The sequence below is a fragment of the Platichthys flesus genome, chromosome 7 (assembly GCF_949316205.1).
Source record: "Platichthys flesus chromosome 7, fPlaFle2.1, whole genome shotgun sequence".
Taxonomy (NCBI): Eukaryota; Metazoa; Chordata; class Actinopteri; order Pleuronectiformes; family Pleuronectidae; genus Platichthys; species Platichthys flesus.
In genome coordinates, this window is record NC_084951.1 from 11,092,326 (window position 1) to 11,112,166 (window position 19,841).

Below are 19,841 nucleotides of genomic sequence, written 5' to 3' on the forward strand. Positions count from 1 at the left end.
ATGTGGGACATCGGGTAACGGAACACATTTGTGGTCATTTGAACACTATGTTTTCAAGCCCCTCCCATTCCCCCCTTGCCATAAAGGAGAAGTTGGTGCTGGTGCTGTGGAAAGTATGTTTTTGTCAATCTAGCTGTCAGGATTTTAACTGGTTTGTTATGGTAATTTTAAAGTGGAAAGGTAAGTGGACCACCTAACCCGTAGCCGGGGTAAAGTGGGACACAAGACCACTTTTTTTTAAACAATCATATTTTGTTATATGTTATAACACTGCCCTTTGTCCTGAAGACATTCTGATCATTTCCATTGCTAGAACACATCCTGAATTAATTGGAAATGTGTAAATTTTACTGATATATCACTTTAGCTCACCTAGAGGGGAGTAAATGTAAAAAATATCCCACATTAACCTGCTCTCCCCTATGAGGAAAGTAAAAATGTTTACCTTTCCAATAATACAATTATGGATACTGAATATAAACATAATATGCCTCTTTTAAGTTTGTGAACAGTAGGGGCAGGTTTCTCTGAGCAAAGTGTGTGAATAAATTTCACACACACAATCCTAAAATCACAGCCTTGCCAAAAGTACCTTTTCAGCCTTCAGTTCTAGGGTTGTTGTTTTTTTAAATCAGCGGAGGTATTTGTGCCAAGCCATGCTTTGAACCGCTGTGAGCAGTCAAGTGTTTTTAACTTGTAAAGTTGTTAGCATTGATGATGTGTTGGAAATGTCCTAATCACAAACCACAGTAAAAGGCTGTGACCTAATGCTGTTTTCATTTCAATGTGTTTTTCCTTCTATTCGCACAATCTCTCTCTGAAATATTTTAAATTCCACTACTGCAACTTAAGAGTGCACTATCTGAATATGTCCATAAATTAAATAGTTGATATTAGATAACTGAAAAAGGTTTTCATGAAGAAAAGCACTGCTGATAAAGCTCAACTAACTTAAGATGAGTAAACAGTCAATAAAGATTATATCTTAAAGTACAAACAGGAAAAACGTGACTGAAACAGAAGAAAAAAAGAGAGACACAAATGTACTTAGAGCTGAACACAGATACTTTACTAAAAGAGCTTTCCCTCTAATCTCCAGCAGAGACATACACAACTGATCTGCTGTGCACACAGCAAGGAGGAGACGTCACAGCTTGGCTGTGGTTGGCCCTCCTGCCATGCAGGACCACATCGGTGTAGCTCACTGTGGTTATATCTCCTGCTGTGAGGCTGTAGTAGTAACACATGTCGTCACGGCTCGGCTTGGCACTGCGCAGTGAACGCACATTTAAGATCACGTCTATTATGAGCACTTTGTTGTCAACACATTACATAACTTCTGAGTGAAGAAATCCTGAAATGTACCAGTTGCTAACTTTAGAAATTGCCTATTGCAGCTTGTTTTTGTTTGTAGATATATATGAAAGTACACGTAATTAGAACAGGCTAACATGATGGTCACGTGTATTATGCAGAATGCAGTTCTGTGAAGAAGTGATATTAGTAAGGAAGCAAAAAATGTTCAGACCAGAAACTGTTTATAGAGATGGATGTCATGACTGCTCTCCAAAAGATCATGATCACCCTCTGGTGGCTGACGGCAGAATGGGTCATAAAGCCTGTGTCCTTGATGTATAGCACATTTTAAATATATTTCTTCCCAAAGATGGTTTCTTTCATTTAAGGATGTTGTTATCTTACTGATGTGTGTCCAAGTGTCTGTCCAGTAAATTTGGTTTCAATAAGATATGTGATGCTATAGAAATGGGGAGAAATGTAATTGTGGACAGCTGAGATTGATTTGTTATTGGACAATTACTTTAACTCACAGGTATAACTAAATAAATATGACTTCCCAGCAAGTGTTAATACTTTTTTAGTTTAAAATTCCACATTGTTTGAGTTACTTCCTAGAGGCTTTTTCACAATAGATATTTTGACTTGTCAAAGCACAAGTGTCCGTTAAAACATGCTAGTGTGACAACCATGACAGTGAAGCAAATAAGGGGGATTCAGTCGTTGTTAATATTATTATTTATACTTGTACTTTTTAAGTCAAGATATCTGCACATCAGCAAATCGTCAGCTACAGGGACTTCCAAATATAAGTGGGACAGACTTTCAGGGAAATTAAAGTCTGCAGTGCCAGAGGTTGTTTACGTACAATGTTGCGAGCAGAGAAGTTGCGTATGGGGTCCTCGGCAGCCAGAGAGACAGAACTGAGCATGATGAAGACCAGGATGAGGTTGGTAAAGATCTGATGGTTGATCAGCTTATGGCAGAACACACGAAACCTAAAGGGAGAGAGATAAAAAGAGGAGGGTGAAAAAGGCACAGCGTACATAACAAAAGTATTACATTTTTTCGCCTTTTTTTATACCATCATTTTTTTGTTATTTAGAAGTTGTTGTTTTTTACACACTGAAACAGGATGAGTGTTAAGCATTGTGTGTGACTCACAGGTTTTTGCTGCTGAAGATGAAGAAGGCGCTGCCCTCCGGGATGGGCGGAGTCTTCTCCTTGATAGTGAGTTCAGAGAGCCTCTGGGGGCGGGGTCCAGGCAGTGCTTCTGGAAGGTGTTCATTATCATGATCCACTTTACACACTTTGACAGAAACAGAGTTATTTATTATTCGAATGTGATAACAATCCGACTGTTTTATTGTTTGATATGTTACTGAAGCTTAGAGCAAATTAAAATGTTGATTCACTGTAGATAATCTTTACAAAATAAGAGGTAGAATTGTGTAGATGAATTGAATTGTTATTACCTCAGCTAAGTAGGTGATGTTTTCATTTGCGTTTGTTAGCAGGATTATGCAAAAACTACTCAACCGATTTCCATGAAATAGAGGGCTATGGTTTGACCCAAGGAACCAACCATTACATTTCAGTTGGAATGGGGAAGGGAGCAGATCCAGATTTTGTTTCTATACCATTGTGAGATAAGAGTGATTTCAATATTTTTCTGGATTTCTCACAGAATAATTAATTTAGCTTGTTGAACACAATCACGCATGTTCAGGGGTCTAAAATTTATGAGCATCCGCAATTTGGTGATCCACATAAAAGCCTGGATGTAATTTTAATGAGGATTAAAAATGGAAATGTTGGGTCTTTGAGGAAGTATACACTCTTCTAAATGCCAAATGTTGAAATTGAATGGGTTCTTCCATGGGTCCGGCTCCACCCATCTACAAATTTCATGTAGACAACATAACCGCCTTGGCAGAGGAAATAATTACCCAAGTTCTTCCCCTTTAAATAAATACAGCTGATTTGTAATCCAGTATCCAGTGCATATGTTTGTTTAGAAGTGAACAATAAAATATTCAAAGAGGACAAGACTTCAGGGAAGTTTTGCTTCTTGTCTGTACTAAATTAGCTCTTAAACTCATGTAGAATTTGACATATTATTGATCTATTTTCAGCAAATTTGCTCTCAATACCATTGGTGCTGTTTAAGTCATTAAACACTTGAGAAACAACAGTAGAAACATACCTGGCAAGTCGATGGCAGGATACAACTCTTTGTCTTCTTCTAGCATGGCGTCTGCTGGCATCTATAGATTGAGATCAGGTTATTCTTTTTGAAAACATACAATTTCTGAGATGAAAACTAGATCAATGATCCAGATATGTGGTCACGATTTGACAATGTATAAGTAAAATCATCCAATTTCCAAGATTCATGAAGGAAAACTCATGCCCCTGTCTGTCTCTTACCTTGGTCTCACCATCACTGGCTTCTGTTATTTCCACTCTATTGTTCTCTGTGCTTGTATCCCTGTTTGAGACACAGAGAGAGAGTAACTTACGAGGCAGAGAGACACTTATTTCAGCCTGGGGAAAGTGCTTGAGACAAATGTCTTCACAAACTATTAAACAGCAAGTGTGAACAAAAAGTATAATGTGAAATATTGAGTTGCGCTCAGCTGTACTTGGCACTGTTCTTCCTCTTCTTGGCCTCCTCTTCCTCCTTCTGTGCTGTGTTGAGGCTCTCTGCGTCTGCCAGGTTGTCGACGGCGATGGCCAAGAAGACGTTCAGTAGGATGTCTGGTCATGTGACTCAAGGACAGAAAACTGACCAACACGATGAATATAAAAAAAAAAATGTAAATCCACCAGGACTGCGAATATGGGACAATGTCAACTGGCTCAATATCAAAACACAACTTACTAACACATACATGTGAGAAAATGTGGATTTTTATTTTCATGTTTAATCATCTGTGTGTGTGTGTGTGTGTGTGTGTGTGTGTGTGTGTGTGTGTGTGTGTGTGTGTGTATTTGTAGGCAGTAGGATACAGTTTCCACAGATGAAGAGGATGATGAAGTAAATGCAGACCACCATTCCAGAGGAGGAAGGACCACCGTACGCCATGATACCATCATACATCACTGTGTTCCAGTCTTCTCCTGTTAAGATCTGGGGAACATGATATAGAGCCATCTCAATCATTATCGTGGGTTTTCCTGAAGAAGCATCAGTCCATCCGTCATGTGGCAGAGTTATTTTCCAGTAATCATGAAACTGACAGAAAGTCTACTTAATAATCACCACAGCCTCCAATTTAAATTATTGGAGACGCTCACATTGTTCATGCATCAACTCCTTAAGCTTTGCAAAAGTCAATGCACGTGAGCGGGTATAATTGGTCCAGAGAATTTCTGTAATCAGAAGTCTGACTCAAAATCCTGCACTGTGTGAATAGGTAAACGTCTAGTTATAAATCTTCCTTTAAAAACATTTGAATTTTGCATTGTAGTAAGCAAAAATTGTTTATGATTGATGATTTTATAATACAGTTTGTTATCTACCTACTAACTAAGTCTTTCTGTCTATAATGGTCTGTGCATTGTTAAGAGTCCAATGAAGTGCAGAGGCAAATGTGCGGCGATTTGGTCACACAATGAATTCAATGTTATGAGATTTGAATAAACAGTTCAACAGCACGACACTCAGTGGAAGCAGGGCTTCATAGTGCTTTATGTCATGCTTTACTGGTGCTAGATTTTTCATATATTGGACGTCTATTTCAGAGTAAGTTCAGTAAATCATTCAAACTGATATATAAGCAGTAAAATCTTCAAAGGAAACAGGAACGTCACAAAAAGCTCTGCACAAGATGTTCAGCACTCAAACAATAAAGAAATGACAGAATATTGTAGGTCTGTTTGAGGAGGGCTCACTTAGGATGACGAGGCATGGATAGAACAGGCACTGCTCTAGTATTTTAAAAAAATCCAATAACAGTCTACATACCTAAGCAGAGAGCATTGTGTTGAGTTTGAATCTCGAATCAGTTCAAGCTGTTCTTGAGATCGGATGTTATACATCCTGCAAGTTCTATCTGAGTGTTCTGAATAAAACCAAGCACCAACCTGGAACACGGTGAGCAGAGCCTGGGGGAAATTATCAAACGTGCTCCTCTTGGTCACTGTCTCGTCAAAGTTGAACTTGCCCCCAAAGAGCTGCATGCCGAGCAGCGAGAAAATGATGATGAAGAGGAAGAGCAGCAGCAACAGGGAGGCAATGGACTTCATGGAGTTGAGCAGAGAGGCCACCAGGTTACTGAGAGATGCCCAGTGACTGGAGAGGAGAAGATACACAACAACTTAGCAGAAGGTCAGACACAAGGAAAGCCAAGCAAATATAGAAATGACAATACTGACAAACTGGTTAGTTTGGTTTAAATTATCATTATTGACAGCTGAAATTGACTTGCGATTAGTCAAAGGCTTGAATTGGCAGGACCTCAATACAGCGGCTACTGCACAGACACTGGCTTCAGATTACGTCATTGGCACAAAATGACATATCTGGGAAATGTTGCCATAATTTTACAGAACACTCTGTTGCAACCATATACTTTATATAGAGATGAAGTCGCTTTGGAGTGACAGTGTTGTCACAACAGTCTGGCTGCAAATGTCTTATCAAAGTACCTTTCTGCGTTTGAGTGATTTTGACACTGTTTGTTTGTTGCACAGGTCTGAATTGTACTGAAAGGTGAAGATTTATTTTTTAATAAGGATTGAAATTGATCAAAAAATGTTGTTTTATTAAGTTTATTGTAATGCCTTACTGAATCATCTGAATCATTTCTTTATTATAGAATAAAAACAGAAAGGGACAGCCACATATAAATCTTCTCTACCACATCCAGAAAACACACTCAGGTCTTTCTGGGTGCTCACCGAGTAACTTTGAAGATCCTGAGCAGGCGTACGCAGCGGAAAACCGAGATGCCCAAAGGAGACATGATGGCCAGCTCCACCAGGATGGTCTCTACGATGCCTCCGCACACCACGAAACAGTCAAAGCGGTTAAACAGGGACACGAAGTACGCCTGCAGCCCCAGACTGTACATCTTCACCAGCATCTCCATGGTGAACATGGCCAGGAGGACCTTGTTGGCTATGTCTGGCCAGGAGAGGAGAGTCAGACAAGCTGTTTACAGTATCATCAAACATCTCATCATTGAACAAAAATGGAGAAAAAAAACGGACCTAAACACATGATTTACAAACACAACAGTAGAACAAAAACAGAATAGAAATAGATACCCTGTACTTCAGTCAGCCAGTCGGGCTGGTTGTAGTGCTCAGAGGCGATGGTGAGAGTGTTGAGGAACACCAAGATGATGACCAGCCAATAAAACGTCACTGATTTCACCGCTACACGGCACTTTCTGCGGCAGAACCGGTTCCAACGCCGCGACTGACGACTGACAGACAAACAGCTGCACTTTAGGATCAATTGTCAGGACAAGTGGGAGCAGGTTCAGAACAGTTTATTTTCCCGATGAGATATTATCGTATGAGTTAATGGAAAACTCTCGCACATGTTTTGGAATGACATCTCCTGACTTGAAAGGTTTTATTTCTCCCATATGCGTTTAACATATGGTGAAATAACATGACAGCACAACATCACAATGAATCAAATGAAACAAAGACGGATTAGAACGAAGTCTGAAAATAGAGTTTGAGGTGCAAAGGGAGAAAAACACAATGATGGGACTGTGGTGAGGTCAGGATAAAGACTGTCGTGAGTGTGTCACATATAAAACATGATACATGGTGGACAAATGTCAAAACACTGAAGTGGACACGAACACAGATGGAGACGTTTGAGATCAGAGCTTTCAGCATTGAAATATGATGTCAACAGCCATGCAAACATCAGCCGTGCAAGATGAGTTGAATGAAATAAAAAATGCATCAGGCCAAGGTACTAACCTGCACTTTGACTTAGTAATTTTTTGACTGAGGAGAATAAAAAATGAAGCAACTTTTAATAAATGGAAACAACATGTGCAGCTTTGCATTCTGGGTTTGAGTTATATATATAGTCATTTATCTGGTGAAAATGTCCCTGAAACACTCCGCTTTTCTATTGGCCCATTGTAAGTGACTGGACTGTCAGTCAGTTATAATATGTCAAACTCACCACAGTGGTCCACAACACGGTGATTTGTCCTCCTCTCCATTGTGATTGTCTGTGTTCACCGACTCCGTCTCACTGGTGGGCATGCTCGCTATGGTATCACACATACACACACACACAAAAGTGAGTTAACGCAGAAATACAGGGCAAAGGAAACAGGTCTCATCAACAAGTCACATGATGACCGAGTGACACACACATGCATTTTTGGTTTGGCTTGGCAATAGTGTGACAGAATTGTGTTTATCTGTTAAGTCTTATTAATGCTGATCAAACCTTTGACTGAAAGTACAACAACAGAGCAAGTGCTCGTGACCTATCAATAAACGATGAAGTCTTATTTTTAAAACTTAGCTGTTGATTGTAAGTTGATTGAAAGACTTTTTTTCACTTTGGGCCGAGACAAACCACCAGAAAATAAAAACAAAAGCTGAAAATGGAGGGCATGTTAGTGTGACCAACTCCCCCCCCCCCAAACTTTGCCGTCATTTAAGAGGAAACTCAGCCAGGTTTCTCCTTAAATCCAAACTGTTTTAGTTCTCAAACACAGAGACTGACAGTATTCATTTGCAGAACAGATGTGAAATCTGTTTTGTTTCATGACACAAAAAGATGAATTGGCAAAGATGAAGTCACAGTGAGTGCAAGCTGCCAGAACTGAGACAAATTAGATTGTACAATTTGTTCATTCGTTTTATCAATGACTAGCCTATCAAAATGAAAATATTGTTACACAGATTTAATATTTCACTTGCGACACATCTTTAGTGTAAATATAATCCTTTCAGAGCTGATGGCATCATCCAGTAAAATTATTTGATCAAACTATTTGGGCCAAGTCTGTGTGTTGAGCAAGTATCACTTACACAGTGACAAGGTTACATGATACAGTATATTGGAAATCATATATACTGTACATACAGGTAATATGACAAATGAGAGAAATTCAAAATGATCATGAATGGATGAAGGGAACCAACATATTGTGACGGTTCTGTTTATCTTCATTTACCTAAATATACATTTTACTCAATTAATCTACGATGAACTGGAAACATTCATTTTAGCTCAATGTATTTTATACATTTCAGACTTTGTCAGAACTAAAACTAAACTCAATGAAAAATGTTAAACATCTGGTTAAAGTACAGCATGTCATATATCCCAAGGCATCAGATGGAAACTTTTTTTAATGTATTATTATTATTTATCTAAAATTAGGGTATTTGACACAATGCTTACCAATTAATGTGTATGAACAGCGGTGTGTCGTATTGATTTAAATTTTAATTCAGTCTTTCTCTGGTGTAAAAGTAAACTTTTCATGTTTTCATATATATTAAAACCAGTAATGTAAAGTTGGTTAAAAAGGTATTTGATATTATATCTTTACACACTGAAGGTGCAACATGTGTACTATGATAAACCATGTTGAATATGAACCTCTCTCGTGTGAGTGTTATTCTCTCTCAGAGCAAAAGCATTATTTCCCATAAATGGGCACTTCTCCAGACAAAGACGACAACGCTGCTCAGTAAAATCCTCCATGGCTACATTTGCATTTCTTTTCTTGCTTTCTACAAAGAATTGATTAATTTCACAAGCAGTAGAGCATTTTATGTTGGGGTTTTTTTCAGCTGAGAACAATTCAGTTTCATGAGATGAATTTTGTTGTGATAAAGATGATAGGGATCAGTTCGACAAAGGGCATGTGAATACAAAAGCACAAACGATAGCATAGGGGGAGCACATGCACGCAGAAAGACGTCCTGCAGGACGAGGAGGAACTGTCTGCCAGAACACACATTTACCCTGTGTCTCTGTGGACTGGGTGAACCAGCCAAACTTCCCTTTCTTCTTCTGAGTGAGGTCAGCCAGCGTGACCCCTTGGTGATACCAACAAGCAGTTCACACAGCCAGACAGCAGAGGAAGCAGTGAGTCAGTACACAGCAGAACAAGAGAGAAAGAGAGGAATGTACAAGAAGAGACAGCAGCAGTACAAACCACTGACACAGCTACCATGTCTACACCAAGCAGAGCAACTAAACAAGTGTCCAGGACGGACAGTGACGTCATCTACCTGTACCTGACTGAATCAATTAACCTGCTCTTCCTAAGTAAAACGTATCTGTATTATTTGCTTCTGCGACTTGCAAGTTACACGAAAGAGAAAGTTGAGACATTACAGTTTAACAGTAAAACTAGCTTTTAAGTATTTGCAAAAATTTGTACATACATTTGCTTGAAGTATATGATGGCATTACGTAAAAGCAGTTTTTAATAATATACTGTGCAAATAGGAAAAAGCCAAAGATGTGACTAAGGTACTTTTAACCAGTCTCGTCCTTACACTGCCCATCAGAATGCACTGGTTGTCAAATATCATGTTTAAAACTGTAAATCTATCTGGTGCTTTAAATATAGTAATTCTCAGTTCAAGTTCAGTGTTGCTCGAGCTACATCCAGTTCTGGACAGAGCAACTATGTAATATGATGTTAGACTGGGGGGGACCAGAAAAACACAAGCCTCCAGTAAGAAAGCAGACAATAGAAGGAAGGCACAGAAGAGAACAACTGTTGGCGACAAGGGAAGAAGAACTGGGAAACAAAAGGAAGATAAAGGAGGAATAAAACTAATGTTAGCAGACATTTATTTTTTATTTTTTACAAGGCACACAGACACTGCAGGAATCAAGGAAAGAGAGTTAGTAGGTTGTTTGGGTGTGTCGTCTACAACAATGACAGCAGAAGTCGGAAGCACGGAAACTAATGGAGGACAAAGAAAACAGACAGGCGCAGAAGCACTGGTCACTGGTTTTAAGGCACTGTATTAAGACGATAGGCAAGGCTGCCATCAAACATCACTCTGTGCCAAACTGAGGAACTGGTTCACAAACTTTTAAAAGGTGCAGTTGGTTTCAGGCGGTTTACAGCTACATTTCATTCGACTCAACCTTTAGCAAATGCATTCTGTCCACAAACTCTATTTCATTATTTGAATAAATTATAAATTTAAATAAGTATAATAAATGTAATAGATTTAACCATGACTTTAAATAATTAAAAAATATAGAAGATTCTAGGGAAAGTGCACATTCTAAAAACACTCTGACCATTTTGTAAAATAACAGCACTGAGCCATAATGAGTCAAGAAAAGGGTGTGAAATATAAAAAGGAACTATATAGTAATAACAGAGCACGACCCTGTTCCCTTACCACCTAGATATTTAATTTGATACAAAAACAAGGTTCAGCCTAAAAAAAATTTGCAGCCAAAAAACAATGACCAAGCATTTTGGTTCTTATCACAGAGCATCTGCTTTTTAATAAATATCTTCTTGCAGGTGCTTCTACTTTTTAATGCCAGTCAAATTATATGACTTCCCGAATGGGACCTGAAGGTCAGAGTGTGATGGGATCCTCACATCAATACACACGTAAATAATCTAAACTCAGCCATCCAGAGCCATGGAGAGCGTGGCCTAGGGGATAGAGCGGGTGCTCTGCAACAAGAAGGTTGCCGGTTTGAATCCCACTCTATCCCATCTGCATGCCTAAGTGTCCTTGGCAAGATACTGAACCCCTAGATGGCCCCTCATAAAATGATGAGTGTTCTAAAAACGAAGTCGCTTTGGATAAAAGCGTCAGCTAAATGACATGTAATGTAATGTAATCCAGCCTTTCATCTGATAAGTATGTTTAACGAGTATATTTCCACCTTTGCTTTATTTCCAAAGCGTGCCTAATTGAATAGAGATAAATGAGGATTACTTTTATTATGCTTGGTAATCCGTTGATTGTTTACTAAAATAAAATGTGTGAAAACTGTCCAGTGTTCCCTCTGTTACTGCAGAGGTCAGTTACCTCATAAAAACGTAACAACTAAATAGCAGATGAACTTTCTTCATGGTCCAAGCCTGAGTTCAGGAAATGTGAGAAATGACTTGATTCTGAAGTGAGAATTCTTTTCTGTGAGTGATGATCTGGAAATAAATATTCTGTCTCAGTTCAAACAAAAGGCAAAAAGATAAAGTGATGAAGACATCAAGTAGACGTGGAGGAGGTGGCCAAATTGAAAGTAAGAGACAAAGAAGAAAAAGGCCATTTTGAAACTAGAATTACCGCAGTGTGATTGTATGATTCCACCAAGCAGTCAAATTTCTTTGTACTGATCAAACTGATAAAGCTGAATAAATTCCAGATCTGTATTATATATATCACTTTCAAGAGGCCAAAAACATGTTTCTGAGGCCACCTTGACCTTGACCTTTGACCACCAAAGTCTAATCATCAAAAATGATTGAACTCATCTTTAACTGAGCGTTTGTACCCAATTTTAAGACATTCCCTCAAGCTGATCTAAAGACATCATGTTAAAGATAAACATAAACATACTTGTGTGATGCCACCATGACCTTAGCCTTTGACCTTTTGCAACAAAAAAATGTAATCAAAGTTGAAATAAATGTTTGGGCCAAATCTGAAAAAAATCCGTTAAGGCATTCCGGGGATATCGCATTCACAAGGAAAAATGTGCTTTGTGACAGTTATCTTGACCTTTGACCTTGGACCACCAAATTCTATTCAGGTCAACCTTGAGTCAAGTGAATATTTGTACCAACTTTGAAGAAATTCCCTGAATAGACAACCCTTCAGCCGTCTGTCTGTCTCTGGTGTGAAGGCAAAAACAGGTTGTCAGTTTTGTCAACATTTTGTGACACTAAGTTTCAGATTTCTGGGTTGATTCTCTCGGACACACACAGTATTTACCAAATGTTTTATGTATCTCTGTAAGGTTGATACGGTCCTTAGTGAATATCAAATGAGATCATCATATAAACTCCTTGTAACCATACAGTTGATCAGTGTAACTATGGAAAAAAGCTATGTATACGTTTTAATGTATTTTTTAACAACCCAACAGCTGAGCCAGGGCAATTTTCCCTGGTATTCAGACATTTTCTTTAAGACGTATATAAGGCAAAGTATAATTGAGATAATCTGTTAGAACAGCAGGTGGGTGAGTAGATGTTTGGCCTCATCATCTCCCTCTGTTCACTCTTGATAGAGTAAAAAGACCGGCAACACTCAATTAAGGCTTGGAAACACAGAGTTCTGTCTGTATTCTTCATTTCCCTGCTTTAGACAAGAATAGTGATAACTCACGGTTACGCTTGCCCTCCTCGTCTCCTTCTTCCTCGTTCTCAGGGTCGATGTCCTCTGCCTGGGTAATCCAGTCCAGGTAGCCCTTTAGGTCTTCCTCCAACTGCTGCTTCTCACGGAGCTTTTGGAAGTCTCCCCGAGCCTTGGCCTTCTCTCGCTCTTTGGAAAACTCTCTGGACATGGCAGAGCATAATAACATTCAAACCTGCATCACATAATACTGTACAGGATCAGGACAGGTGCTTTTCCCCCAAGAAATCATTATATATTTATATATATTCTTATATTTGAAGAATTAAAACCATTTCACATAATATTTCAAGACATATTCCTAGTCTTTGTACAAACTTGGGAAGTCATTTGTCAGAAACATCAGTTCCAGAAAAGGAAAAAAAGGACAACCCAAAACAAAGTACACACACTACCTACCCACTTAACACTCCAAGGACCAAGTTGAGGACAAAGAAGGATCCAAAGATGACCAGACTGACAAAGTAAACCCAAGGCAGCTCAAAGCCCATTGCATCATTCATCTACATGGGAACACGACCAGAGACAGAGAAAAGAGGAAAACATATAATCCTGGTTTATACATGGTTTTAAAATTGATCGATGGTGTACTTTTCAGTGTCCAGCAGTAAAACCACCTGCCATTCAAATCCTCACCAGCCACTTTATGACTGTTATTAGTGATGAACTCTGATAATGATAAAGACAACACCTTTTGTGGGAGATTAGTAATGAGTGACAGGAAATATTACAAAATTATATATATATTAGAAATGTGGGTTGTAGCCAAAGACCACACCACATAGCTAGAGTGCCATTTAATAGTTTGGAGGAGATAATGGAGTTTGTGAATTTATAACCTCACATCTGGGATATTATAAAACCTCTCACTTGGTCTAATATTCACGGAGATGACGCAAATTCTCAAAAAAACCAACGCACAAAATGTTGCCACCCACACTGTAGTAGCGATCAATTGATATCTGCAGGAGAGCTCAAAGGTCAGACTGAAGTAATCTATTCCTTCTCCATCTTCATTCTTATCTTTTTTTGAGTGTCCTTCCTTTGACACTTTGAAAACAGCATTCGCATGGTATCGCCATGGCAACACATACATGCTTTAGAAATTAAAGGGTGTGTGAGGAGGAGAGAGAGCGAGAAGGAGGGAGAGAGGTTCATTATTTCATAGAAGAGGGTCTCTGTCAATAAAAGGACGTGGGTGGATTGTGATTATAACTGAGTGTTTTGGTTGTTGAAAAGCTGTTGGTGATTTTCACAAATGAGAAGCAAAGGGCATTTGTGATGATTGTGTCCGGTGAATGTTATTTCCAGATAATTCAATGACCAAGAATACTCCCATCCTTTAACTGAATGTATTTTTGATTAGATATTAATTTGTGATGCCAATATAACATCTGACATCCTCTGATGTGATTAAACATTTAAATTCACTTACGAGCAAATATGTCACCTAGTTTTTAAAAGATTTCTTAGATGGTTCTGTCAAAATCAAAAAATGCAAAAAATGAGACACAGAGTAGATTCATAAACAAATGTGGTCTTCATTAGAGTCACTTTGGAGATTACCCAGTAGAGAACGTCAGTCCAGCCCTCCATGGTGATGCACTGGAACACGGTGAGCATGGCAAACAAAAAATTGTCGAAGTTGGTGATGCCGTTGTTGGGGCCCTGCCAGCCCTCTCTGCAAACTGTACCGTTGAACATGCAGTGACGGCCGTGCCCTGATACCGCACATGGTGTGGGCTCTTCTTCAGAGAGGACACCTGTAGACAAATATATCATTCAAATCTGTGAATGATAAAATCAAACTGGAAATATAAACGGGATAAACCAACTGAGGCTTATATCACCATGTTTTGAAACTAGAAACCGACCATTATATCAGTTGGCTGATAAATTCACAGATATATCTGTGTTTATTTTGCTAATACACAACGATATGATGCATAAAATAATAAATGTATGGTTAAACTCTAAAATATCAAGCCTCAATAACATTTACATGGCATAAAGGTGTGATAAGAACATCTTAGAAATCCTTAACAATGTTTATTTATATATGTAAATATTGGCATTGGAAATGTTTTCTTTCTCCCTAATATTGGTATCAGCCCCCACAAATCCATCCTCAATTCGACCATCATATAAAGGCTGCGGAAGATGACTTGATTCTTTTGTAGGTCAACAAACCCATTTGCAGAACATTAGAGTTCTCCAAATGTCTTAGCATCTTGACATTAGTTGTCCATCAGTAGTTGTTTCAGAATAGATTTGTTCAGTGCAGGATTGTACAGGTGAACATCTCTGACTGTTACAGCCTTCTATTTCAAAGAAACACTTTTCTTATATCTCCCTTTTAAAGATAACCCTTCTTTTATATTTTCCTTATGACTTTACAGCTTCTCTCTACGTAAGCTATAAAGAACAGATTTCCAAAGCAGCTAGTTGAGAAAACACTCAACACCAGAGTTGCTCTATCATTCCAAGACCATTTCATAATGTACTGGGAGTGCTGCTTCTGTGTTCTGACCACAACACAGTTTTCCTCATCCTAAAGTACCTTCGGAGATTGAAAGGCATTAAACGAAAGAAAGAAAAAAGGGATATGAGAGCACTATGGAGAAAGAAAAAACATGCATAAGGGACTTTTTGACTTAGGTCTTATTCATAATATTTGATCATCATGTTTATACTGGTTACCTCAATGCTGTGGCTTAGCCTCCTTTTGAAATTTTATATTTTTTAAGACTCTGCCATTATTAACCTTTTGTCATAAGTTCTGCTCTTTTAAATCCCATTTTCCAACCCATCCTATTTTCTGCTGGTCTTGAAATGATAAAAGCGAGTTCCAGCATTTAAGCTGCCTCACAACATGGAGATCAGCTTTCCATACAGCGTATTGGAACACAGTCGGCTAGGTCATACTTTGTTACTGGATGTTCTGTCACCATGGCGTCATTACATAAGTGATGCAGATATTTATGGAACACGCTCAAATGAAACCACACCCACTCACAAATGTACATGCACATGGCAAATGCAATGTAGACGAGCCAACGACATGTCAGACTTTCCATCAGACTCAGTCCCTTCTCTAACCGAGCAGACACAAGGAAAGGGGGATCAAAAGCCGCTTCCATCTCCCTCTAAAAGAACCGTATGAGCCATGTCTACAATGCCTCTCCTGACTTTAACAAACAAACATATCAAAAGAGATCAAAGCGAGAAAGAGCGAGACAGGACAGGGTTAGGTGTACAGCACATGACAGAGAGTGACACGCTGTATAGCCCACCTATCCCTGTTTGCCATGTTAGAACAGGACTGTCAATCAATTTATTCATACTTTTTGAATGATCCTTTCATGTTGGAAGCAATGCTGGAGTAAAGGTCAAGCATGTTTACATAACAGCCAGATATTAGTCATTTAATTCCACCATCTGTTGTTCTGTCCCATTTTCAGCAGCTTGTTGCCATTCATACGTGTAAAAGGAACATGTGTCCATTCATCCTGAGGAATTAAATACTGTAGTCTATTAATCTTAAACCGATGTATATATCGGTTGACACTGTGCTGTAGGAAGGTTGTGGAATTGGTTTAACTAGAATTACCGCCCTGTGGTTGCAAGCCTCCACCAACTAGTGCAGTTTCTGTGTCTAATGTCTATATACCTTTTTGTCAAGACTTATATGAGGTCACTATGACCTTCGAGCTTTGAGTCCAAGTGACAAGTGGTCAACAATTGAGGGAATTCCCTAAAAGCAGACTTGAGATACCACATTCAAAAGACCAAAACAGAGTCCAAACGTTTGTACCAAATTTTCAGAATTTCCCCGAAGGCATTCTTTAGATATCATGTTTACAAAATGGGACAGATGTACATACAGATGTACAGACAACCCCAAAACATAATTCCTCTGGCCAATGACTGTTGCCAGAGCATACGTAGGTCTAGGAGTGACTCTCTCACAATTCACTATCATGCATGAGTATCAAATAAAACAACTAAAACCAAAATATAAAGGAATATCTTAGCACCACCTTACCTGTTTGTATCACATAGCATGTGGCATGCATTTTGCCGATGAAGAGTTCCAGGCCAATGATGGCGTAGATTATGATGACGAAGAGGACGAGCAGAGCGATGTGAAGCAGGGGAACCATGGCTTTAATAATGGAGTTTAAAACCACCTGTAAACCTGCAAATATACACATAAGCCAAGGTCAGGACTAATAAACATGTTATTATACTCAGACAAACAACATCCCACTATCTACCCAGCCTCATGATACCACTGATGATACCAGTTTGAATGCCAACAAACCGGCTGCTGTTGACAACAAAGACGAATGGTAAAGTAGAATAGAAATTTAAAATGTCAGTTCAACTTCATCTTTTGCAGAGGTCCCCTCCTTGCTGAAAGTGGTGAATGATTTGTCGCTATGGCAACTCAAAGAAAGCAGACACATTAAGGCAACTTCATGTGAGGCCAGATGTGAACCGAAAACAGAAACTGTGAAGGAAGCAGTGTCTCCTGGGAAATAAAGGAACTGATCATACCAGTAGGGTCGACACAGATGCTTTCCATAAGTAATACATTACATTTCAGTTTATATAATATAGTATAATTTAATCATTTATAGATATATAACAGAGGTAACAATAGAGTGACATAATGTACAATAGTGAGTAGTGATGTGACTTGGCTGGAAAATTGGCTCAAATACGTAGTTTAAGGCTCAAAAACAGCTCTGCGTTAACTCACTGGGAACTCCGGAGACAAGGCGAAGGGGTCGAAGCACGCGGAAGGCTCGGAGGGCCTTGACGTCAAACCCCCCAGGTTTGCCTCCAGACTGTCCACCAGAGTCAGCGTCTTTGGTTATCATTTCCAGAACAACACTGAACAACCTGGAGAGCAAGAGACAGAAAGGAAAAAAATATCTGTGATGGAGATGCTGTCACCGATGCAAAAAAAGATGAAAGCGTAAGAGACAGAACGCAGATAGCAAAGCCAAAAATCCTCTTTGTACTTTTGTATGCACCTGTGTGTGCGTAAGTGTTTGCTTATATACATGGTTTATGTGTGTGTGTCATTTATGTCTGTGCATATTTACCTTGCACTCATCACAGTTTACATCCCTCAGGAGCCACGTGGTCTACTGATAAACCATCACAAATAACAAGGCCTTGCATGTGTCTATCTGTGTTTGTGTGTGCGTGTGGGTGTGCGTGTGTGTGTGTGTGTGTATGTGTGTGTATGTGTGTGTGTGTGTGGGTGTGTACACAAGTAACTCTATGAGTGTGTATATAAAGTTTTAAGCCTAGCTGTCAAGAATAAGATCATTGTCTAAGTGTGTATTTGCATCTATGATTGTGTGAGTTGGTACATACACACAGCTACCTATGGAGGTACTTACCCCACAATGACAATGACAAAGTCCAGCATGTTCCAGCCGTTTCTGACGTAGGAGTTTTGGTGCATGACCAGGCCGTAGGCAATAATCTTCAGAAATGTCTCTATGGTGAAAATGATGAGGAAGGCATACTCTACTGTTTCCTGCATGGAGAGAAAGGAGGAACGGAAGGAAAATTGCAGGGAGAGAGAGAGGAGGAGAAAATAACGAAAGAGGAAAGTTATATTAAACTTGAGCAAATAAATTGACTCTTAGCCAAAGAATGTGCATGTTACAGACAGGTATAAGGCTCAATAATGAAGACATATCCCATGGCTGGCACAATTGGCACAAAAATGTATTTCTTTTTTGTCAAAGTCTGCATTAAAGTATCCTTGTTTCGACTTCCACAGCCTAATGACTCTAACTTCTGACTTAAAATCAGGTCCTGACCAAGCAAAACATAATACAATCATCAAAATCAATCATCAACTATCAACTATTTTTACTTTTTGAGGACAACGAGTCCAGAGAGTTATGTGGCTGAGTGTGGAAAACAAGCAGAGATGAACCAGGTGATCCAAAGCAGAGAACTATGGTGAGAATGCAGGTGGCGGCGATGAAAGCTTTCCATAAACACACACTCAGATCCGGCAGATTCGGACGAAGCTCTTCTATCAAATGCTTTGCTACAGTCTGTGAGGTAGTAGTGTTCCAGTCAGTCTTTATCCTCTTTGGAGGCTCGGGCCACACGTAATAGCCTTCCTTATCTACCCAGTTGCAACCCCCCTGGTCATGGCTGTAAACATGGGTACACCTCTCAGCATTGAGAAACATGTAACACTCGCCTTTAACAAAGGGATGTGAGTCATTCATTTCTCGTTTATAAAAATACAATGAACATCAGAGTACATTAACAACAACAGAAACTCATCAGAGAGAACACCCAGGGGAAGATGTCACAACATGGCCTGTGCTGTTTGATTGAAAGATGATCTCTAGGAAATGCAATACAAAATAAATCACTTTCAGGGCCAAACCTGTTCAGCCATACTGTACGTCCTGCTGCGTCATCAGTGTGTTTCCATGGTGACAATGTGTCTGATGATGGGAGCAATTCCTTGAATTTGGACGTTGCCTCAGACACATCTATTTATTGTGATAACACATTGTTTCACTTTCTCAGCTCCACTTTCTTTCTCTCCCACAAGAGCACCAATCACTCTCCTACATATCTCACTTCTTTCTGTCTCTCCCACACACAATCTCTCTCTCTCTTTCTTTCTCTTTCTCTCTCTTTCACTCTGACTACCTCATTGCAAAAGGTTAGTTGGCCGTGGCACGTTTGAGGGCACATTAAGTTAAGCCTGTCTCTTGATTGTTTAAAGGACTTAAACTTTGAGAGCACGCACAAAGATTCACACAAACACATTCGTGCTCACAGGAAGTCGCTGAAGACAACAGTAACACGCAAACTCAGACTTCACACCCACATACACGGGCAGAGCGATCCGCAGAAATACACACCCACACACACACACACACACACACACACACACACACACACACTAACCACATTTCTGAATAAAAGCAAGACAGTTTTACACAGGGATTATTGACGCTCCTAGAAATGGTAAACTAGATACAGCCACTGTAAGAGCATGTACTTAAACAGCAGCCTTTCTGATTTAATACCGTCAACGTTTTCTTTTCAGGCAGCCACTGGCTTTCATTTAAGTCCCCCTGCTATTCAAAGGAGGATTTTGCTTATTGTCACTTCACTTGGATGTTTGGCCTTGG

General features: G+C 39.3%; 1 protein-coding gene across 1 annotated transcript in view; it reads right to left on the reverse strand.

The window, feature by feature from the left end:
• The window catches only part of cacna1db (calcium channel, voltage-dependent, L type, alpha 1D subunit, b), a 69,722-nt gene that overhangs the window by 25,041 nt on the left and 24,840 nt on the right, over nucleotides 1-19,841 (reverse strand). The window contains exons 4-20 of the mRNA XM_062392868.1: nucleotides 18,066-18,205; nucleotides 17,414-17,556; nucleotides 16,694-16,846; nucleotides 14,215-14,411; nucleotides 13,048-13,151; nucleotides 12,622-12,791; nucleotides 9,265-9,339; nucleotides 7,457-7,544; nucleotides 6,571-6,731; nucleotides 6,202-6,427; nucleotides 5,386-5,593; nucleotides 4,309-4,429; nucleotides 3,942-4,056; nucleotides 3,727-3,787; nucleotides 3,503-3,563; nucleotides 2,461-2,605; nucleotides 2,165-2,294 (exon numbers count right to left, since the gene is read on the reverse strand). Coding sequence (XP_062248852.1) covers nucleotides 2,165-2,294; nucleotides 2,461-2,605; nucleotides 3,503-3,563; nucleotides 3,727-3,787; nucleotides 3,942-4,056; nucleotides 4,309-4,429; nucleotides 5,386-5,593; nucleotides 6,202-6,427; nucleotides 6,571-6,731; nucleotides 7,457-7,544; nucleotides 9,265-9,339; nucleotides 12,622-12,791; nucleotides 13,048-13,151; nucleotides 14,215-14,411; nucleotides 16,694-16,846; nucleotides 17,414-17,556; nucleotides 18,066-18,205 — 2,298 coding nt within the window. The remainder of the gene's footprint in view (nucleotides 1-2,164; nucleotides 2,295-2,460; nucleotides 2,606-3,502; nucleotides 3,564-3,726; nucleotides 3,788-3,941; nucleotides 4,057-4,308; nucleotides 4,430-5,385; nucleotides 5,594-6,201; nucleotides 6,428-6,570; nucleotides 6,732-7,456; nucleotides 7,545-9,264; nucleotides 9,340-12,621; nucleotides 12,792-13,047; nucleotides 13,152-14,214; nucleotides 14,412-16,693; nucleotides 16,847-17,413; nucleotides 17,557-18,065; nucleotides 18,206-19,841) is intronic.